At 48.7% G+C, this 14498-nt stretch overlaps 1 protein-coding gene across 2 annotated transcripts; it reads left to right on the forward strand.

The window, feature by feature from the left end:
* Positions 1-2104: 2104 nt before the first annotated feature.
* Positions 2105-13569, forward strand: POPDC2 (popeye domain cAMP effector 2). 2 transcript variants are annotated; one of them, XM_084226675.1, is made up of 4 exons: positions 2105-3038; positions 5398-5506; positions 8816-9320; positions 12812-13569. In XM_084226675.1, the coding sequence occupies exons 1-3, from the start codon at positions 2494-2496 to the stop codon at positions 9272-9274; spliced, it is 1113 nt and encodes a 370-aa protein (XP_084082801.1). In that variant the 5' UTR covers positions 2105-2493; the 3' UTR covers positions 9275-9320; positions 12812-13569. The 2 variants fall into 2 exon arrangements, with proteins under 2 accessions (XP_084082801.1, XP_084082802.1); XM_084226676.1 differs by having other exon boundaries at positions 2108-3038; positions 8816-9182; positions 12812-13273.
* Positions 13570-14498: the final 929 nt, after the last annotated feature.

The following is a 14498-nucleotide window of genomic DNA, read 5'->3' on the forward strand; positions in this document are numbered from 1 at the left end:
AGAGCTTTGTGGTGTTACTGCTGTGGGTTGAAAGCTTCCTGTCTGCCTTTCACAGAGAAATCATAACAGGTCATCCTCACCCACGGTGCTGGCTTCAGCATCACTGCAACACCACTGTTTATGTTCTAGAAGATGTCAGATGAAGGCCTTTCTTGTCCTAATGAGTCACTTATACTGTGTTCCAGTTTATTTTTTACTCAGGAATTTACCTAACGGAAGAGTGAAATTACTAACTTCCTTTTTTTCCACTTTCTTTGATGCCCCTGCAAAAGGGTTTTGGTAGTATGAAAAGGTAGGAGAAAATGCAGTGGTGCTTCTCAAGATGCTTCCTTAAATGTAGTTCTACATTTCTTCTCATAGCAGTTCAGTTTTGTCTCACAGATCTTATGTAAAGTATCTTTCTCCTTAAGTGTTGACAATCTTGCTATCCCAACTCCCCATTTTATCAGATGTCAGCCTATCTTGGAGAGAAGGCTCCTTACAGATTTTTTTGCAGAGGCCTAAAGGTAGACAAATTGTTGTTGGGATCATATAGCGAGTATATGGCAATGGTATGAAAAACAGAACCTGGATCCCAAGATTTTTATTGTGGTGCTTTAGCTATAAGATCATCTGTCCTGCTTTGGAGAGAAGGTTGAGAGAAAGGTTGAGGCTCTTCATTTCCCCATAACTCTTGCAGATGAGTGTTGTTCTGCTTCAGTAGCTAGGATTTATTTCTTCACTTAGTTAAGGGACCTCTGAAGACCAGGTTCCCTGTTTACTTTATCCTTAACAGAAAGCACCTTTCTGAATGGACTGTGCTCACCCTGTGCAAAGCTTAATTTGTCTTCTTTCTTTCCCATGTGTCAACCTGCCAGGATGGCTCTTAGGAGCCATGCAGCTCTGTATTGCTCTTGGCCTCATCACTGCAGAAATAAGATTGTACTGGCCAAGACCTCAATGAATTCTTGAAGGTTGCCATAAAGCATTGCTGCAGCCTTGCCCGGGAGACAGTGTTATTCCAGAGCACTGTTAGTTAGGAGAGACAATCAGTGTGTCTTTAACTGAATGGTGCCAATGGGAATGGCATGTTAGGCAGGGCAGCTGCAAGCTCGGCCTGAAACACGACCACCCTTGAAACCCTATCTCTACCCCACTGACCCATGCAGGCTGACTTCATACTGTGATGGGAGACCACGTGGGTTGCGTCAATGCCTGAAATGTAATTGCATCCTGGCAGTGGGGCGGATCCTGCCTGTGTGACTGATAATGTGTTACTTGAAGCAGGGGAGGAATTGCATTTATGCCTGTTTTGTGTAGCTGACCATGGAAGGCTGACCTCAAAGGCTCCCTCTTGTGCCTGTGTCCTGGCTTACCTGAGTGGGAAGTGTTGGCTGTCCTCTTTGAGCTAAGTGAAGGTCTGGGGCATGTTCTAAATAGCTATTAGAAAAATGAGAATGTGAGATGATGTTTCTCAAGGGTGCTTCCCAACAGAGCCTGTAATCCCTCAACTAGGATTTCCCCACAAAATGTGCTTCCAAGTGTTACACACTCACAAAGCTTTTGGCAGGCAGGATAGTGTCATCTTCATGATAGATGAAACTGGGTGCCAGAGGCTTGTTTGCTCTAGGTTTATCCCTTGCATTCACAGTTCTCTGGCTGTGCAAAGCTTTTCCTTGTGCCCCTTGATCTAAAACACCCCATGAGAGGAAGCTCCCTGGAGTAAGAGGAGGCTGTAATGGACCTGGAAAGTATTAACCGAGAGCCAGCCTCTCTTCTTTTGCTAAGTCCCTGCCACAGTTATGAACCACAGTGGAAAAAGGGGGTGACCTTTTCCCTTTTTTGTGCTGGGTGAAAGTCACTCTCTTGCAGGAGTGCAGAGCAGTGGAGAGCCCAGTGTGTGACTGGAGCTCACCACGATAAGCTGGTTGTTTTCCCTTCTCCTTTCCCCTCTTCATGCTGTGCTGGGCTTATCTGGCCGCCTGAGTTATGTTAAGTAGCGGGTGCATGCTTGCTCTCTGTTCTCCTCACTGCTTTTGCTCCTTGGATTTCAATTCCAAACATGGTTATCCATTTGGGGTCTCTCTCCGTTCCACTGCCAAGAGATACACATTCCACACTCAACACCAGCTCCCTCTGCTGCTCTCTCACGGTCGCTATTCCATTTGCTGCAGCGCAGGCAGAGACAGGCAGTGCAAGGAGATCTCTATCCTGCCCGTGAGTTTTCCAGCTAATGGCCTCGACTCTTTTTCTGACTGAGCTCTTTTGGCCTCACTTTTGCCAGTTTCTTTTCTCACTGTTGTGGCTAAGAAGGGGGCCAGCCGACGCTTTGTGAGCCACAAAGAGGAGAAGCAAACGCTTTTGGAATTTTTTGAGTGCAAAAACATTCGGCAGCACTTTTTTAGCATGTTACTTTGAAACACTGCTGTGGGACCAGACGGTGCAGAAAAGGAAGAGGAGAAGGAACAGCTGCCCAGCAGCTCTGCTTTCCAAACTCTGCAGCACCCTTTGTGTATGACAATTCATTTAGAGCGCAGGACGGCTGGGGAGGGTGGGCAGTGGGGCAGGATGAGTGCAAACAGCCCCTCTTGGGACCAGGCTGTTCTCCAGCCTCCGGTGTGTGATGCTTGGAAGGAGATTACGGAGGAAGCAGCCTACCAGCTGGCCAGCTGCATTGTCCTCCTGGGTTACATGGGGGGAAGTGGCATCTTTGGGTCCCTCTATATCTTTGGCCTCCTGGCCCCAGGCTACTTCTGCTATGCTCTGTGGGGCTGGCTGAGTGCTTGTGGGCTGGACATCTTCATCTGGAACATGCTGCTGGTCCTCGCCTGCTTGCTTCAGCTGGCTCACCTGGCTTACCGGCTCCGCAGAAACACCATCCCAGAAGAGTTTGACCTCCTCTACAAGACCATGTACCTGCCCTTGCAGGTGCCCCTGGAAGTCTACAAAGAAATTGTGAAGTGCTGTGAAGAGCAGGTGCAGTCGCTAGTCAGAGACCAGAATTATGCGGTGGAGGGCAAGACGCCCATTGACCGCCTCTCGTTGCTGCTGTCTGGCAGGTAAAGGCTCCCCCATTTCTGAACAAAGTCTGACAGCAAACTGCTGTGGCTTACTGCTGTATTATCACCCTCTGTAGAAACTGGGGTGAGGATTGTTTCCTTCCTCTGAAAAGGATCTGAGATATGCATCAGTTTGTTTGGGGAAGGGGGAAATTTGCTTTTTGGGGTGTTAGTTGTGTTTTGTTTTTCTAACTTAAAAGTATTTCAGGGAATGATTTGCAGACTCAAGCTGTGGGCAATGAAGTGGAGCTCAGCCTTACCTGTGATACTTCTGATGAATCCTTACCCCTTTGTCTGTAATTTTGAAGTGATCTTAATTCTGATGGGAGCAGACTGGCTGTGAGAATGTGTTTCTCACAGGAGAGCAGTGTATCTGGACCTGGGGGTCCCAGGCACACCTCTGTGATGTGAAGAGCTGTGTGCTGAGTGTGCTGCGGCCTCAGTTCACCTGCTCTCCCTGGCCAGCAGTGTTCAGGGAGAAGTTCCTATTCCCAACACCCCAGCCCTCAGGGCTTTGACATTTTTCACTTTGAGCACCATTTCATCAAAAGAGAGAGTATTTTCCTGTGGTGGATCCTGCCTAATCAGGTGTCTTTCTTTCCTTGTGCTGTCAAGCATTTGTGATATTCCTTCTTCTGGACCACCAAGGAGAACCTCAGGGACCTCTAGAGAGTCCCACTGGAGATTTGATTGAATGATCAAGTACTGGCATTTGTTCACCTGAGACCCTGTGGCATGTCTTTAGCAGCATATCCACTTAACGATTTGCAAAATCCAGATGCATGCAAATAGCAATAGTGTTGGCTTCCAGTCTGCTGCCAAAAACTTGGCACTAATGATTCATAAGAATGGGAAAGGAAGACCTCTAAATAGGAGCAGTGCTGAGCTGCAGGAGGTGTGTCTCACAAGGATTTTCCTTTGGGAATACAAAGCATCACCTGGGGCTCCTGTTTTACTGCAGTGGCCAATCCTCTCTGGTGAGGGATTTTGCAAAGAAGAATGGCTGACCTTTCTTTTTGTGGTGTTGGTCCCTTTTCTAAGATGTGTTGAGAGCATCCTGGATATTGAATCCAGGATATTGATATATATTGATATCCACCAGGATATTGAATGGCAAAGCACTGGAGGTAAATTTGGTATGTGTGTTTCCAGTAGCGCTTCACCTTACCAAACATCTCTGGTGAGCAGCTGGCCCTGAATTTACTGTATCAGTAAATAATATTGCTGGGGAAGAGTCTGTGCTGTCTTGACCTGCACTGGATAATGTGATGCTGCTCTGTGGGCATGAAAGTGCTGCAACAGACAGTAAGATGGTGATGGTGGGTAGTTGTTGGGCTCTCTTTTGCAGTGGGAAGTATGCATCTTGGCTGGTAAAGGATGCTCCGTGGAGGTGGGAATGGATTTACATTTCCTAGTACCCACTCTATTGCCTTGTGAGGTCCTTGCTAATCCAGCAGAGAATTGCTGTTATGGTGCTCTGTCTTAAACTGAGCAAGTGGGGTCTTGGAAATGCAGAATATGCCTGGATTGGGAAATGTGCTTTACAATCAAACCATGACCCTTGCAGGCAGCACTGCCAGCTGATAGGAAGCCAAAGGTGAGCAGAGTCTTTTAACTCCTGAAGGCAAGAATTGCCTTTGTGCATCATACAACAGGGGGACACAGTGACAGGAAAGCAAGAGGCCCCAAGTCTGGTGATGAGGAGCTATGAATAGAACTCCAGAGTGCCCTGGCATTGTCCTTGCTTCAGGCCTGTGCAGGTCCTTCTCTGTTCCCACAGCAGAGCTCAGTGCACGTTTGACCTTGACCCTGGCAGGCAATTGTAGCAAAAGTAGGTGAAAAGGATACTTAGAAGGCCAAGAGAAAGAGAGCGGTAACATGCAGCAAACTGTGAGCTCTCAGGGTGATCTGTGAGGAACCATGGGCAGTGGGATTTTGGGGGATCCTGAGTGTAGTGACTTCCCAGTACCAAGATTGGGAATGCCCTCATGCAATCCTGGAGACAGGAGGAAGATACAGGCACAAAGAGCCACAGGCTGGCTTAGAAGTACCTAGAAAGCAGCAGTCCTGTGGGCTGAGAAGTCCTGGGCTAGGACCAAGCATTGCACCTGTGAGGGCTTCTTTGTAGCAAGAAACAGAACACAGATGGAGTGTGGGGAAGTGGCAGCAAATAATTTCCCACAGAGAAAGGAGGGATAGCCTCATCACTAAAGCACCTGCAGCGGTCCCAGGAGGGTACGAGACATCTGTGAGACAAGTATTTCTTTCCTCCCTGTTTGGGACACAGTGTTTGAGCCATCAGATTTGTGTAACATCTGTTTTGTGGCCTAAGCCTGTCTGCCTCACCTGTCCTCTGCAGGATCCGAGTGTGCCAGGACGGACAATTCCTCCACTACGTCTTTCCATACCAGTTCTTGGACTCTCCAGAATGGGAGTCGCTGCGACCTTCTGAGGAAGGAACTTTCCAGGTAACTGCAACTCAGCTTTGCTCCTTGGTGCTTTGCTGCTCATCTGAGAAGGAGGTAGAGAGGCCCCATTGTGCCATTCAAAGCTCACCAGGAATACTTTCCTCCCCTTCCTGGTGGTTTGTGTGACCAGCTGTTTAACCTTTTTTCCTACCTTGTTCTGAAGAGCTCAGGGCATGCTCCTACTATCTGCTGATAGCAAGGAGGGTGGAGCACGGTGCTCCTTCCTGTTCATCAGGGAATGGAGGTGTCAGATTGCCGGCTCTCTTCCCTTACAGTGTTCTCTAGTACCTGTACTGATGCATTTGCCCTGCACGCTACTAGCAGGGTTCATCAGGATGGCAGCCGTGGCAATGTGCAGCAGTGATGTAAAACCATAAACATCCTGCTCCTCACAGAAGTTTCTGATGGTCATGTGTTTTGGGTGGAGAAGCAGAAAGGATGATTCACACCCGAATATGGTTCTTTCTGAGCAGAAAGATCCCCTGCTGAGAGGCCAGACCAATTCTCATTTGCAGTAACTGAAAGGATTTTGGCCTCGCTGTCAACACCCCACAGTGTTTCTTTGGCTTTCCTTCTGGAGAAGATTAGTTAAGTCTACATCCCTCTGTCTTTGGTGCACGTCCCAGGATGGCCTGATACCTGTCAGGATGTCAATCCTCATTATGTCAGTTAGGGCATATGAGGAGGGATTTTGCTAATCCCTTGGGAGCATGGGAGGGTCATGAGGGAATGATGCTTTCTCATGAGGGTAGCCCCAAGCAAACTTGGTTAGATCAGGGCAGCTCTCCAAATCTGCTTTCCTAGGGTCTGAATTTGGCTCATGTGTGAAAGGTTCATGTTGATTGCTCCTGAACATAGTGCCATCACCAGCGATTGTAGTTGTAGGAGATAGCTGGCTACGTGCCTGTGGCACAGGGCTATAGATAGTGAGCAGAAACAGGGGTGTTGGACCAAGATAATGAAGTAGAAAAGGCAGCAACAGCATGGCTGTGCTGGGGCTGGTGGTATCTCATGTTTTGCACAGGTCTTCAATCTGGCAGCAGACTGATGCTGGCTCCTGGGCTGTATTTGCCCAAGAATCCAGAATGGAGAGTGATGGGCTATGGGCAGGGAAAGGGCTGACTGCAATGGCTGACTGCAGGCATGCAACCTGCAAAGATATCCACAGCATTTTCTGAGCTGATTTCCATGGAACTGAATGTTCCCAGACCTCCTGAGGGTCTTCATCTGTGGTGCATGAGACAGCGTGGGAGCAGGCTGGGGCCAGGCTGCACCAGCCCTGCCAGCACCACGCTCTGGCACATCTCCTGCTCTGCAAGACAGGGCTGGTCAGTGAGGTCAGCTGTGCCTGGCATCAGGATGGGGAGGTGGAGCCCTAGGCAGGGAAGGCCGTATGCTGGAAATGCCTAAACCCCAGGTGTGCTTACCGAGGAGCATGAAGAAGTAGCAGCTGTGTGAGACCAGCAGTCATCAGGTGTCACTTGACCAGTGCATGTACCTGGAAGGACCTTACTCTCGGTGGCCATGCTAACCATGGTGACGTGCTGCTTTTGGCGGCTGTTTAACACACTAATCCCTCCCACCTGAGTAGTTAATAAAACTCTGTAACTTGTCTCAACCTTGTCTTAGCAACACAATAATTTGGTTGAAAAAGTACATGTTGGACTCTGGCTCTTTCCTGGAGGAAGGCATGGAAGGTTTTTCTTGCCTGAGGTTTTTCTTGCCCCGTGGCTCTCTGGATTGAACAAATTCAATTCTGAGCCCACTGAAAAATGGCAGAAGCATGACTTAGTCTACAAGAATAGCTGCCTTCCTTGAGCTTTTTGCTTTGGCTATCTGCTTCCCACAGGACTGTTGGGTCCGAGTGCCTGAAGGAGTTTGGTTTCAGGGCTGGCACTTTCCCCCAGAGGGCTGAATTACAGGCTCTTGCTGATGCCGGAGCACTTGTGTCAGGGGGGATTCAGGAGTGAAATCTGTCTTGCTGTCCTGGTTTGGTGGCAGGTTTGCTTATTGCATTGCAGTCCCTCACAAGAAGGGATCACTTTTGATCACTCTGCCAGAGGTTGGTTAGGAAAATGAGATTCCGGTCATTTCAATTTCTGTGTGACCCTTCTTTTTGCTTGCCTGGCCTGGGAAAGTTCTCAGGTTTTATCTCCTATATTTCTTTCATCAGACAGCTGTTTGCAGGGCAATGGCATTAAATATCAAACCCAAGGACACACACATGCAGCCAAGCCATGTTCAGCTTCCCAGTGGCCCTCTGCCATGGCGGCTGACCGAGGAGACCCCTGGGCACAGAGCGAAAGGGAGCCCCCGGGATATTTTGGTTCCGGCACTTGTTCGCATGCCAGTGTCTCCATTACACTCGGATGTTCTTCTTTGGCCCAGGGCAGTTTGACCCTTCCTGCATTTCTTGTTTTTATTATTATTATTATTATTATTATTATTATTATTATTATTATTATTATTATTATTATTATTATTATTATTATTATTAATTGTAATATGCACTTACATACTATATAATGTTTTTGACTGAAATTGTTCTTGTCCTACACTTAGGGGGAAAAGGTTTCTTTTTACACTGGCAAAACCAGAAGGAAAATGAAACATTCTCTAAAATCGACCCAATAAACCCTTGTGAGTTTTCTACATATACATGAACACAATATAACCTTTCATTTCTTCTCTCACTGAGCTGTGCTGCAATGTCCTTCAGGACCATTCAACCCTACAGAATCTAGCAGAGCTGCTGAGACAGGATGTCCCTCAGGCTCAGGATGACCAGGCAAGCTTTTCAGGTGGCCCTTCCAACACTCAGGGTCTTCTTGGAGCAGGGCCTGTGGGGCTCTGCAATCCAGCAGCAGAATGGGTCAGCAGCCTCCCCCAGGGTTCCTTGCTGGCAACTCAGGCTGACTGGGCATGCAAAAAATCCCCCTCTGTAGCATTTCTGAGGGATAGGGATGTCTGTGCTTCTCTGTTCATTTCAGCTACATCCCTCAGATGTCAATAGGGAACATCATCTGAAAGCAAGAGGGTGAATCGTAGGCATTCATGTCCTTAAAGGAGGACATGCTACTAATTGCATAGGAAAACAGGGTCTTTGCCTTCTTAGGGAGAGGAAACAGCAGCAGATAAGGCTTTATCCAGTCATTCAACCAGGACAGTCTGGCTCTCCAGCCCTACCATCTCCAAGGAGAGTAGGATTCCAAGGGGCTGAGGGCATTCTCTGGGGTGAAGCACATGGCTCCAAGGTGGGTGACCCCGCCCAGGCAGTGGGACTTACTCCACTCACTCCCTGCCCCACAGGTCACGCTGACAGCTGAGACTGACTGCAGCTACATCACCTGGCCGAGGAAGAAGCTGTATCTCCTCCTGAGGAAGGACCGCTACATCGCCCGGCTCTTCTCCTCCCATCTGGGCTATGACATCTCGGAGAAGCTCTACTCCCTCAACGAGAAGCTCTTCGCCAAGTTTGGCCTTCGCTTCGACATCCGCTTGCCCAGCCTCTACCACGTCCTTGGGCCAGCCTCCTCGGAGGGGGAGTCGGAGGACTGTGAGGAGCTGCTGCCGGGCTCTGGCCGGGCCAGCGTCTCTGAGCCGCCGCCGCAGCCGCCACCGCCGCCACCGCCGGCTCCGCGCCCCCGGGCATCCCGGCCCGACAGTGATCTGCTGGGTGAGGACTCCACCAGTCTTGTCTTGGAAGATTTTGCTGAGTTGCCGGGGTCTTTTATGGACTATGTGAGCGAAGGGGAGTATATGAAGTGAGGGCACTCCTGGCACGGGCACACCTCACCCTGTGTGGGACCCTCGCGTAAGTACCCACTTGCAGAGCAAGTCTTTCCTGTGATGCACCTGCCTGGACAGAGCACTGGACCCCATTTGCCATGGGTTTGCACCTCTGCAGTGCTTTTTGGCCCACTGCCCCAAGGAATCCTAGAAGGTGGGCTCAAGCTCTGTAGTTTTCCTAAGGAAAAGCAGCAGGGCAGAGGCTTGACTCCGGGCACCAGCTGTACTGTGGGGTAGAAGGGCCAGTAACCTGGCCATAGAAAGCTCTTCCCTGCCCAGTTCTCTCCCCATCCCTGAAGAGAGGCAGAAACACTGAAATGGTGTCCAGGCTGGCAGGTGGTACACAAGTGGTCACTGAGACCACGAGGTAGAGCTACGCCAGGAGATACTCCAGTATTAAGCTGAGCAAGAGCTCTGCAGGTTAGAAAGCCCACATCCCAGGAGATGCCAACAGGACTAGAAACAGCTCCAGGGTTTATAGCAGATTGGTAGCAAGGAGTTGCTATAAACCCTGCAAGTGCTCAGTCTCAGCAGGGGCGCAAAGCTCAGAGTCCTTCCTCTCCCTGCCCACCACAGCTCATCCCAGCACTGATCTGTCCTTGTTCTGCTGAGATTCTGATCTCTGCCAGATCAGTAAGATGTTGAAAAGTCTGCCCTGGGTGGTATAGGTCTTTCCTCCAGTCACCCTGGGTGGACTGACAGGCTAAGCGTTGTTTTAAGATGCCCCAAACTCTGCTGTGCAGTGAGTGGGAATGAGATGCTCTCTTCCAAAATGCCAGCTCCTTACTCCACAAGGGAAAAACATTCTGGTGCCTGGTGGCTGTTGAGGCAGAAGAACAATGCAGGCAAACAGAAATAGATGGGAGAGTGGCTTGTGCTTGAAATTCAAATCCAAGTGGCCAAGAGAGAAATTCCACTCTGAGCTACTTTTAGCTAGCCACTGCATGCCAGCTGCTACACACCAGCTGCAGACCCCAAAATGTGCATTCCTGCTGCTGCCCACAGTAATCCAGCTGCCAGGCACAAAGCTTGGGACTGGGATTTCTGTCCTAGAAGTGACCCCTGCTTGTGTCTCAGTTGGGTCTGCACAGCAGGAAGGGCGTTTCAGGGCTGGGCTGCAGCTGGGGTGGCTGCCTTCCCCATCAGGCAGCCTTGAACACAACAACATTGCACCCTGCTCTTCTCTGTGCCTGACTGGGTCTACTTCTACCTCTGCTGTGGACCCAGTGGCAAGGAGCATTGGCTCCTGGCATGAGCCCAGACAAGTCTGCAGTATTCTTCATATTATCTGAGATATGAAGAAAGTGACCAGGGAAAGAACAAATGTATTTGTTTGTGGCTGAATCAGATAAAGAGTTAGCAAGAGTTTTGATTAGGGTTTTGTTGTTGGAGTTTGGTTTTGTGTAGTTGGTTGTTGTTTTCTTTTTTAAGGAGGCAGAGAGAGAAAAAAATCCACATTTGTTCTAGGAATATGAAGCCCCTGGTTTTGCTGGTAGGCTGCTGGAAATATGAATTTGAAGCTTTTTCAGTCCTTACTTGGAGAGGCAGGAACACTGAATCACTTATGAGACATCCATCCTCCTGGCTGTCAGAGTGTCTGTGAAAACATGCAGTCACAAGTGAACGCAAGTAGTGTTGTGAATGCAAGTAGTGTTGTGAACACAGCAAAGTCACTTTGCCTGTGCTTTGATTCTATTTTGCCTTCTCAGAAGGAGGATTTCCATTCTCAGATGACTGGTAGAATTCTCCTGGTTGATCAAGCTCAATAAAACCAGAATTTCAAATACAATAAAAAAGGAAGGAGGCAAGTAACATTGTAGCTTTTTTGAAAAATTTCCACCCATTTTTGGCAGTGAGGCAATACTGTGAACATACACACAAGGGGGGTGGTGTGTGTTGGGCAAAACTTTGCTACACAGCAAAAAGCTATTCTTTTTTTCACACAGTCCCGTTGTGAGCTGGAAGCTCTCATCTTTCTAGATCTCATGGCAGAGACAGGAGTGCTGCTATTGGCAGCAGAGACCTGCAATAAAAGCCAGATGTTTAGAGGCTTGTATTTGAGGTGGGAGAGGAAGATGATCTTCAATGTCCGTCAGTCTGGAGACAATAGACAGTGTGGTATTTTAATTTTTAAGGTAATTAGACAAGGAATCAAAAATTCTATTTGCTTATAGTGGTGCTTATAGTGGTGGGATGAGAGCTTCCCTGTTACCTTACTTGGCACTTGTGTGTCCTAACCACACCACATCCCATCACATCCCAGTGGCACAACAGCAGTTGTCACATCTGGACAATATTCCACAGTGACTTGAGTGCCTCACCACAAAAAATAGTGATACAGAGGGGCTGCAGGTTTTCCCTCTGTCCAAACACTTGTCACAGCTTAGCAAATAGTCCAAGCAGGTCTGCCATGGCTCAGGTAAAGCACTTTTCTAACTTTTTCCTACATCTGTAATAAACAGGGAAATCCCCTGCAATGTCATTCTTCAGCATGAGTGCCTGAGGTCAGAGCTCCCCTGGGGCTTTCCCCTGCTCTGTGCTCTCATCTCCTTTCCCAGTAACTCCCTACATGGGTAATCAACTTGCAGCTCTCTAAATTCCCCATGCTGAAGTGCTTCTGTGGGCGATGTTCCTTTTCCCTTTCTGTCACTACAGCAGCCACCTTGCAACACTACGGTTCAGGAGGGCAATTCTTCAATGCCCAAAGTTCTACAAAGGTCATACACAAGAAAACATTCATGGAAGATATATTGGCCTACTATTCATGTCATCTAGTTCCTTGAAAGTGTTTCTAGTCTGCTTATGAGTAAGATGGACTGTGATATCCCACTGATGAACACATTCATTCTCCAAGGAGGATGTTGCCTGTTTGAAGGAGGCAGGTTCAAAGGTTCTGTTCACTACTTGCTTTGACAGTGTAGTATAGCTCAGTGCTCCAGAGGAAACTAAGCTTTATTCCTTGCCAGGAAATTTAAACAACCAAGAGCCACCTGCTTTTTCTCCTGTTCACATTGCATTTGTTCTAGTTTGCTGCTATCAAGTGCTTGCAGGATGTGTAGCTGTTGCTACCTGTCTTTTTACAGTCACATCTTGGGGCTGCCTTTCTATTTGGTAGGTGAGATGGGTGGATGGATGGTTGATGGTCTGCAGCTTGGTATCTAAGTTAGTAGTTAATGTTTTGTACATGCTTTGAGAGCAAAAGCAAAGGAGCTGTGGGCTTTGTTTAACCAATGTCACAGAAAGCAATTTGGAAGGGTTTCTTTTTGCCATCTCAGAATAGGTGCATAACCCTGTTTCCTGATTTATCGGTTGTTGAGGAATTATAGTTTTGCACTGTCATTTAGGAGAGGAGGGGAGAAGAACAGGTAATGGTGGGCTCCATGAGGTTTGTGTCTTGGAAAAGTTTGAAAGTATGGTAGTAATGGTGTGCTCTCTTTCTCTCTCTCCCTCTCTCTCCCTCCCCCCTTTGTTCCCTGTTCCCCTTTTCCTCCCTTCTCCACTGCCTTCCTTCTGCAGCCGCTGAAAACCATCTCCAGAGTTCTCAGCCTCTCTGCAAAGGACGAGCCCCTCTGGCTCCCACTCAGACCCCCGAACTCTAGGGAACAACAGGCTGCTTTCATCCCGAAGCCCCTCCAAGGGAGCAGATGCTCACACAGGTTTTTGACCAGAGACACTCTTTAGCATGCAGAGACGTCTGCCAGCAGTATCTACACTCAGGAGCACATGAAGCACATGCTTAGGACTGCAGTGTGACACTCCAGCACCTCCCACCCCATGGCTGTTCACCAGAGCTGCCTTCCCCAGCGTGCTTCCACGGTCTGTTTTCTAGTCCTGCCTCTCTGAGGTTGTCAGCAGCTCTGTCACCAAAGTGCACCAATATCCTGCAAGCAACTCCAGCCTGCTTGCAGAATCTGTGTTCCTTTTTATTCAATGATTCCCATTAAAGTCAGAGATGAAACTACTGGTGTTTGAGGATTTGAAGAGGGAGAAAATAACTAAAGGGAGGGAGGGAGGATTTGAAGGAGATCACTTGAGGTGATCTCAAGGCACAGAGTGGATAGGGCAAGGGGAAATGGGCCCAACAGCCTTGGTAAAGGGCTTGCAATGGAGAGTTTGAGGATATGCATCTTGCTGGGCATCCACTCTAGTAAGACCAGAAATCACTTTTCCAGGAGTTAGGATTTCTCATTTATGACAAGTACAACTTCTCAAAGAAGCTGGTGAAAAAAGACTTCTGGTTGGTTGTTTGCATTGATTCTTGAAATAAGAAAGAGAAGGAATTGAGATTGGGAACAGATGTAGGAAAGAACCCTTTATTGTGTGTGCTTAAGGTGGGTGTGATCTCAGGGTGCACAAACATCAAATGAATAAAGTAATGGATATAAAACATCTGTGAAGAGAGCAGCCATTGGTAGGAAGGGCAATGCCTTAATGAAAATAGTGTAGAGATGGAAGGCCTCTTCCAAGTTCAGCTGCAACAGGATTTGTCTCATGAGCTTCCCCAGCCGATTCTTCAGTCAGAGAATTAGAAGTACCTGCAGAAGAATCCTCTGTCTCTCAGAGCCTGGTGCAATCAAGTTGAGCAACGGGAGTAGGAGCCTCTCCAGGGCAGGTATTCAGGGAAAGGGCAAGGAATGTTGGTCCTTCCCTCAGCACAGGGAAGGGTGTTCCTCAGTGCCTCTTGGCACATACAGCCCCCACATTCTGCCTGTGGGGCTGGCTTTGTGTAAGCCCTGGGCTGGTGGAGGCAGCCCCACCTGCCCTGCCCTGCTCACACAGGGGCTGTGGCCCAGCCTCTGGTTTGGCCTGCCTCACAAGTCTCAGCTGGGCAAAAACTGTGCCCTTGGGATCTGGCACTCTTGCCAAGGGCCTCTGGAATGGTGGGTATGTGGGATCTGTGATGTACACAGCTCCTTGCACTGCCTGCCTTTGCTGCCACACCAGGGCAGGAGAATGGGGCTGCCCCAGGCCTGGGAATCATCCTGCTCATGGTTGTTACCATGCTCTGTCAATACATTGGTGCTTCAGCCTGACCCCACTGCCTTTCACAGCCCAGAAATATCTGCAGCAGATTGACATGGGAGCTGCCGGGGTCTCTTCTGCAAAGGAGCTGAAATGTGCAGTGGAACTGGGTTCATCTGTCGAGGTGCTTTATGCACCTGCCTGAAGCAGTGGACCAGGCTGGGCTGAATTACACACTGCC

The sequence above is a fragment of the Fringilla coelebs genome (genome assembly GCF_963513975.1).
Source record: "Fringilla coelebs genome assembly, chromosome: 2".
Classification (NCBI taxonomy): Eukaryota; Metazoa; Chordata; class Aves; order Passeriformes; family Fringillidae; genus Fringilla; species Fringilla coelebs.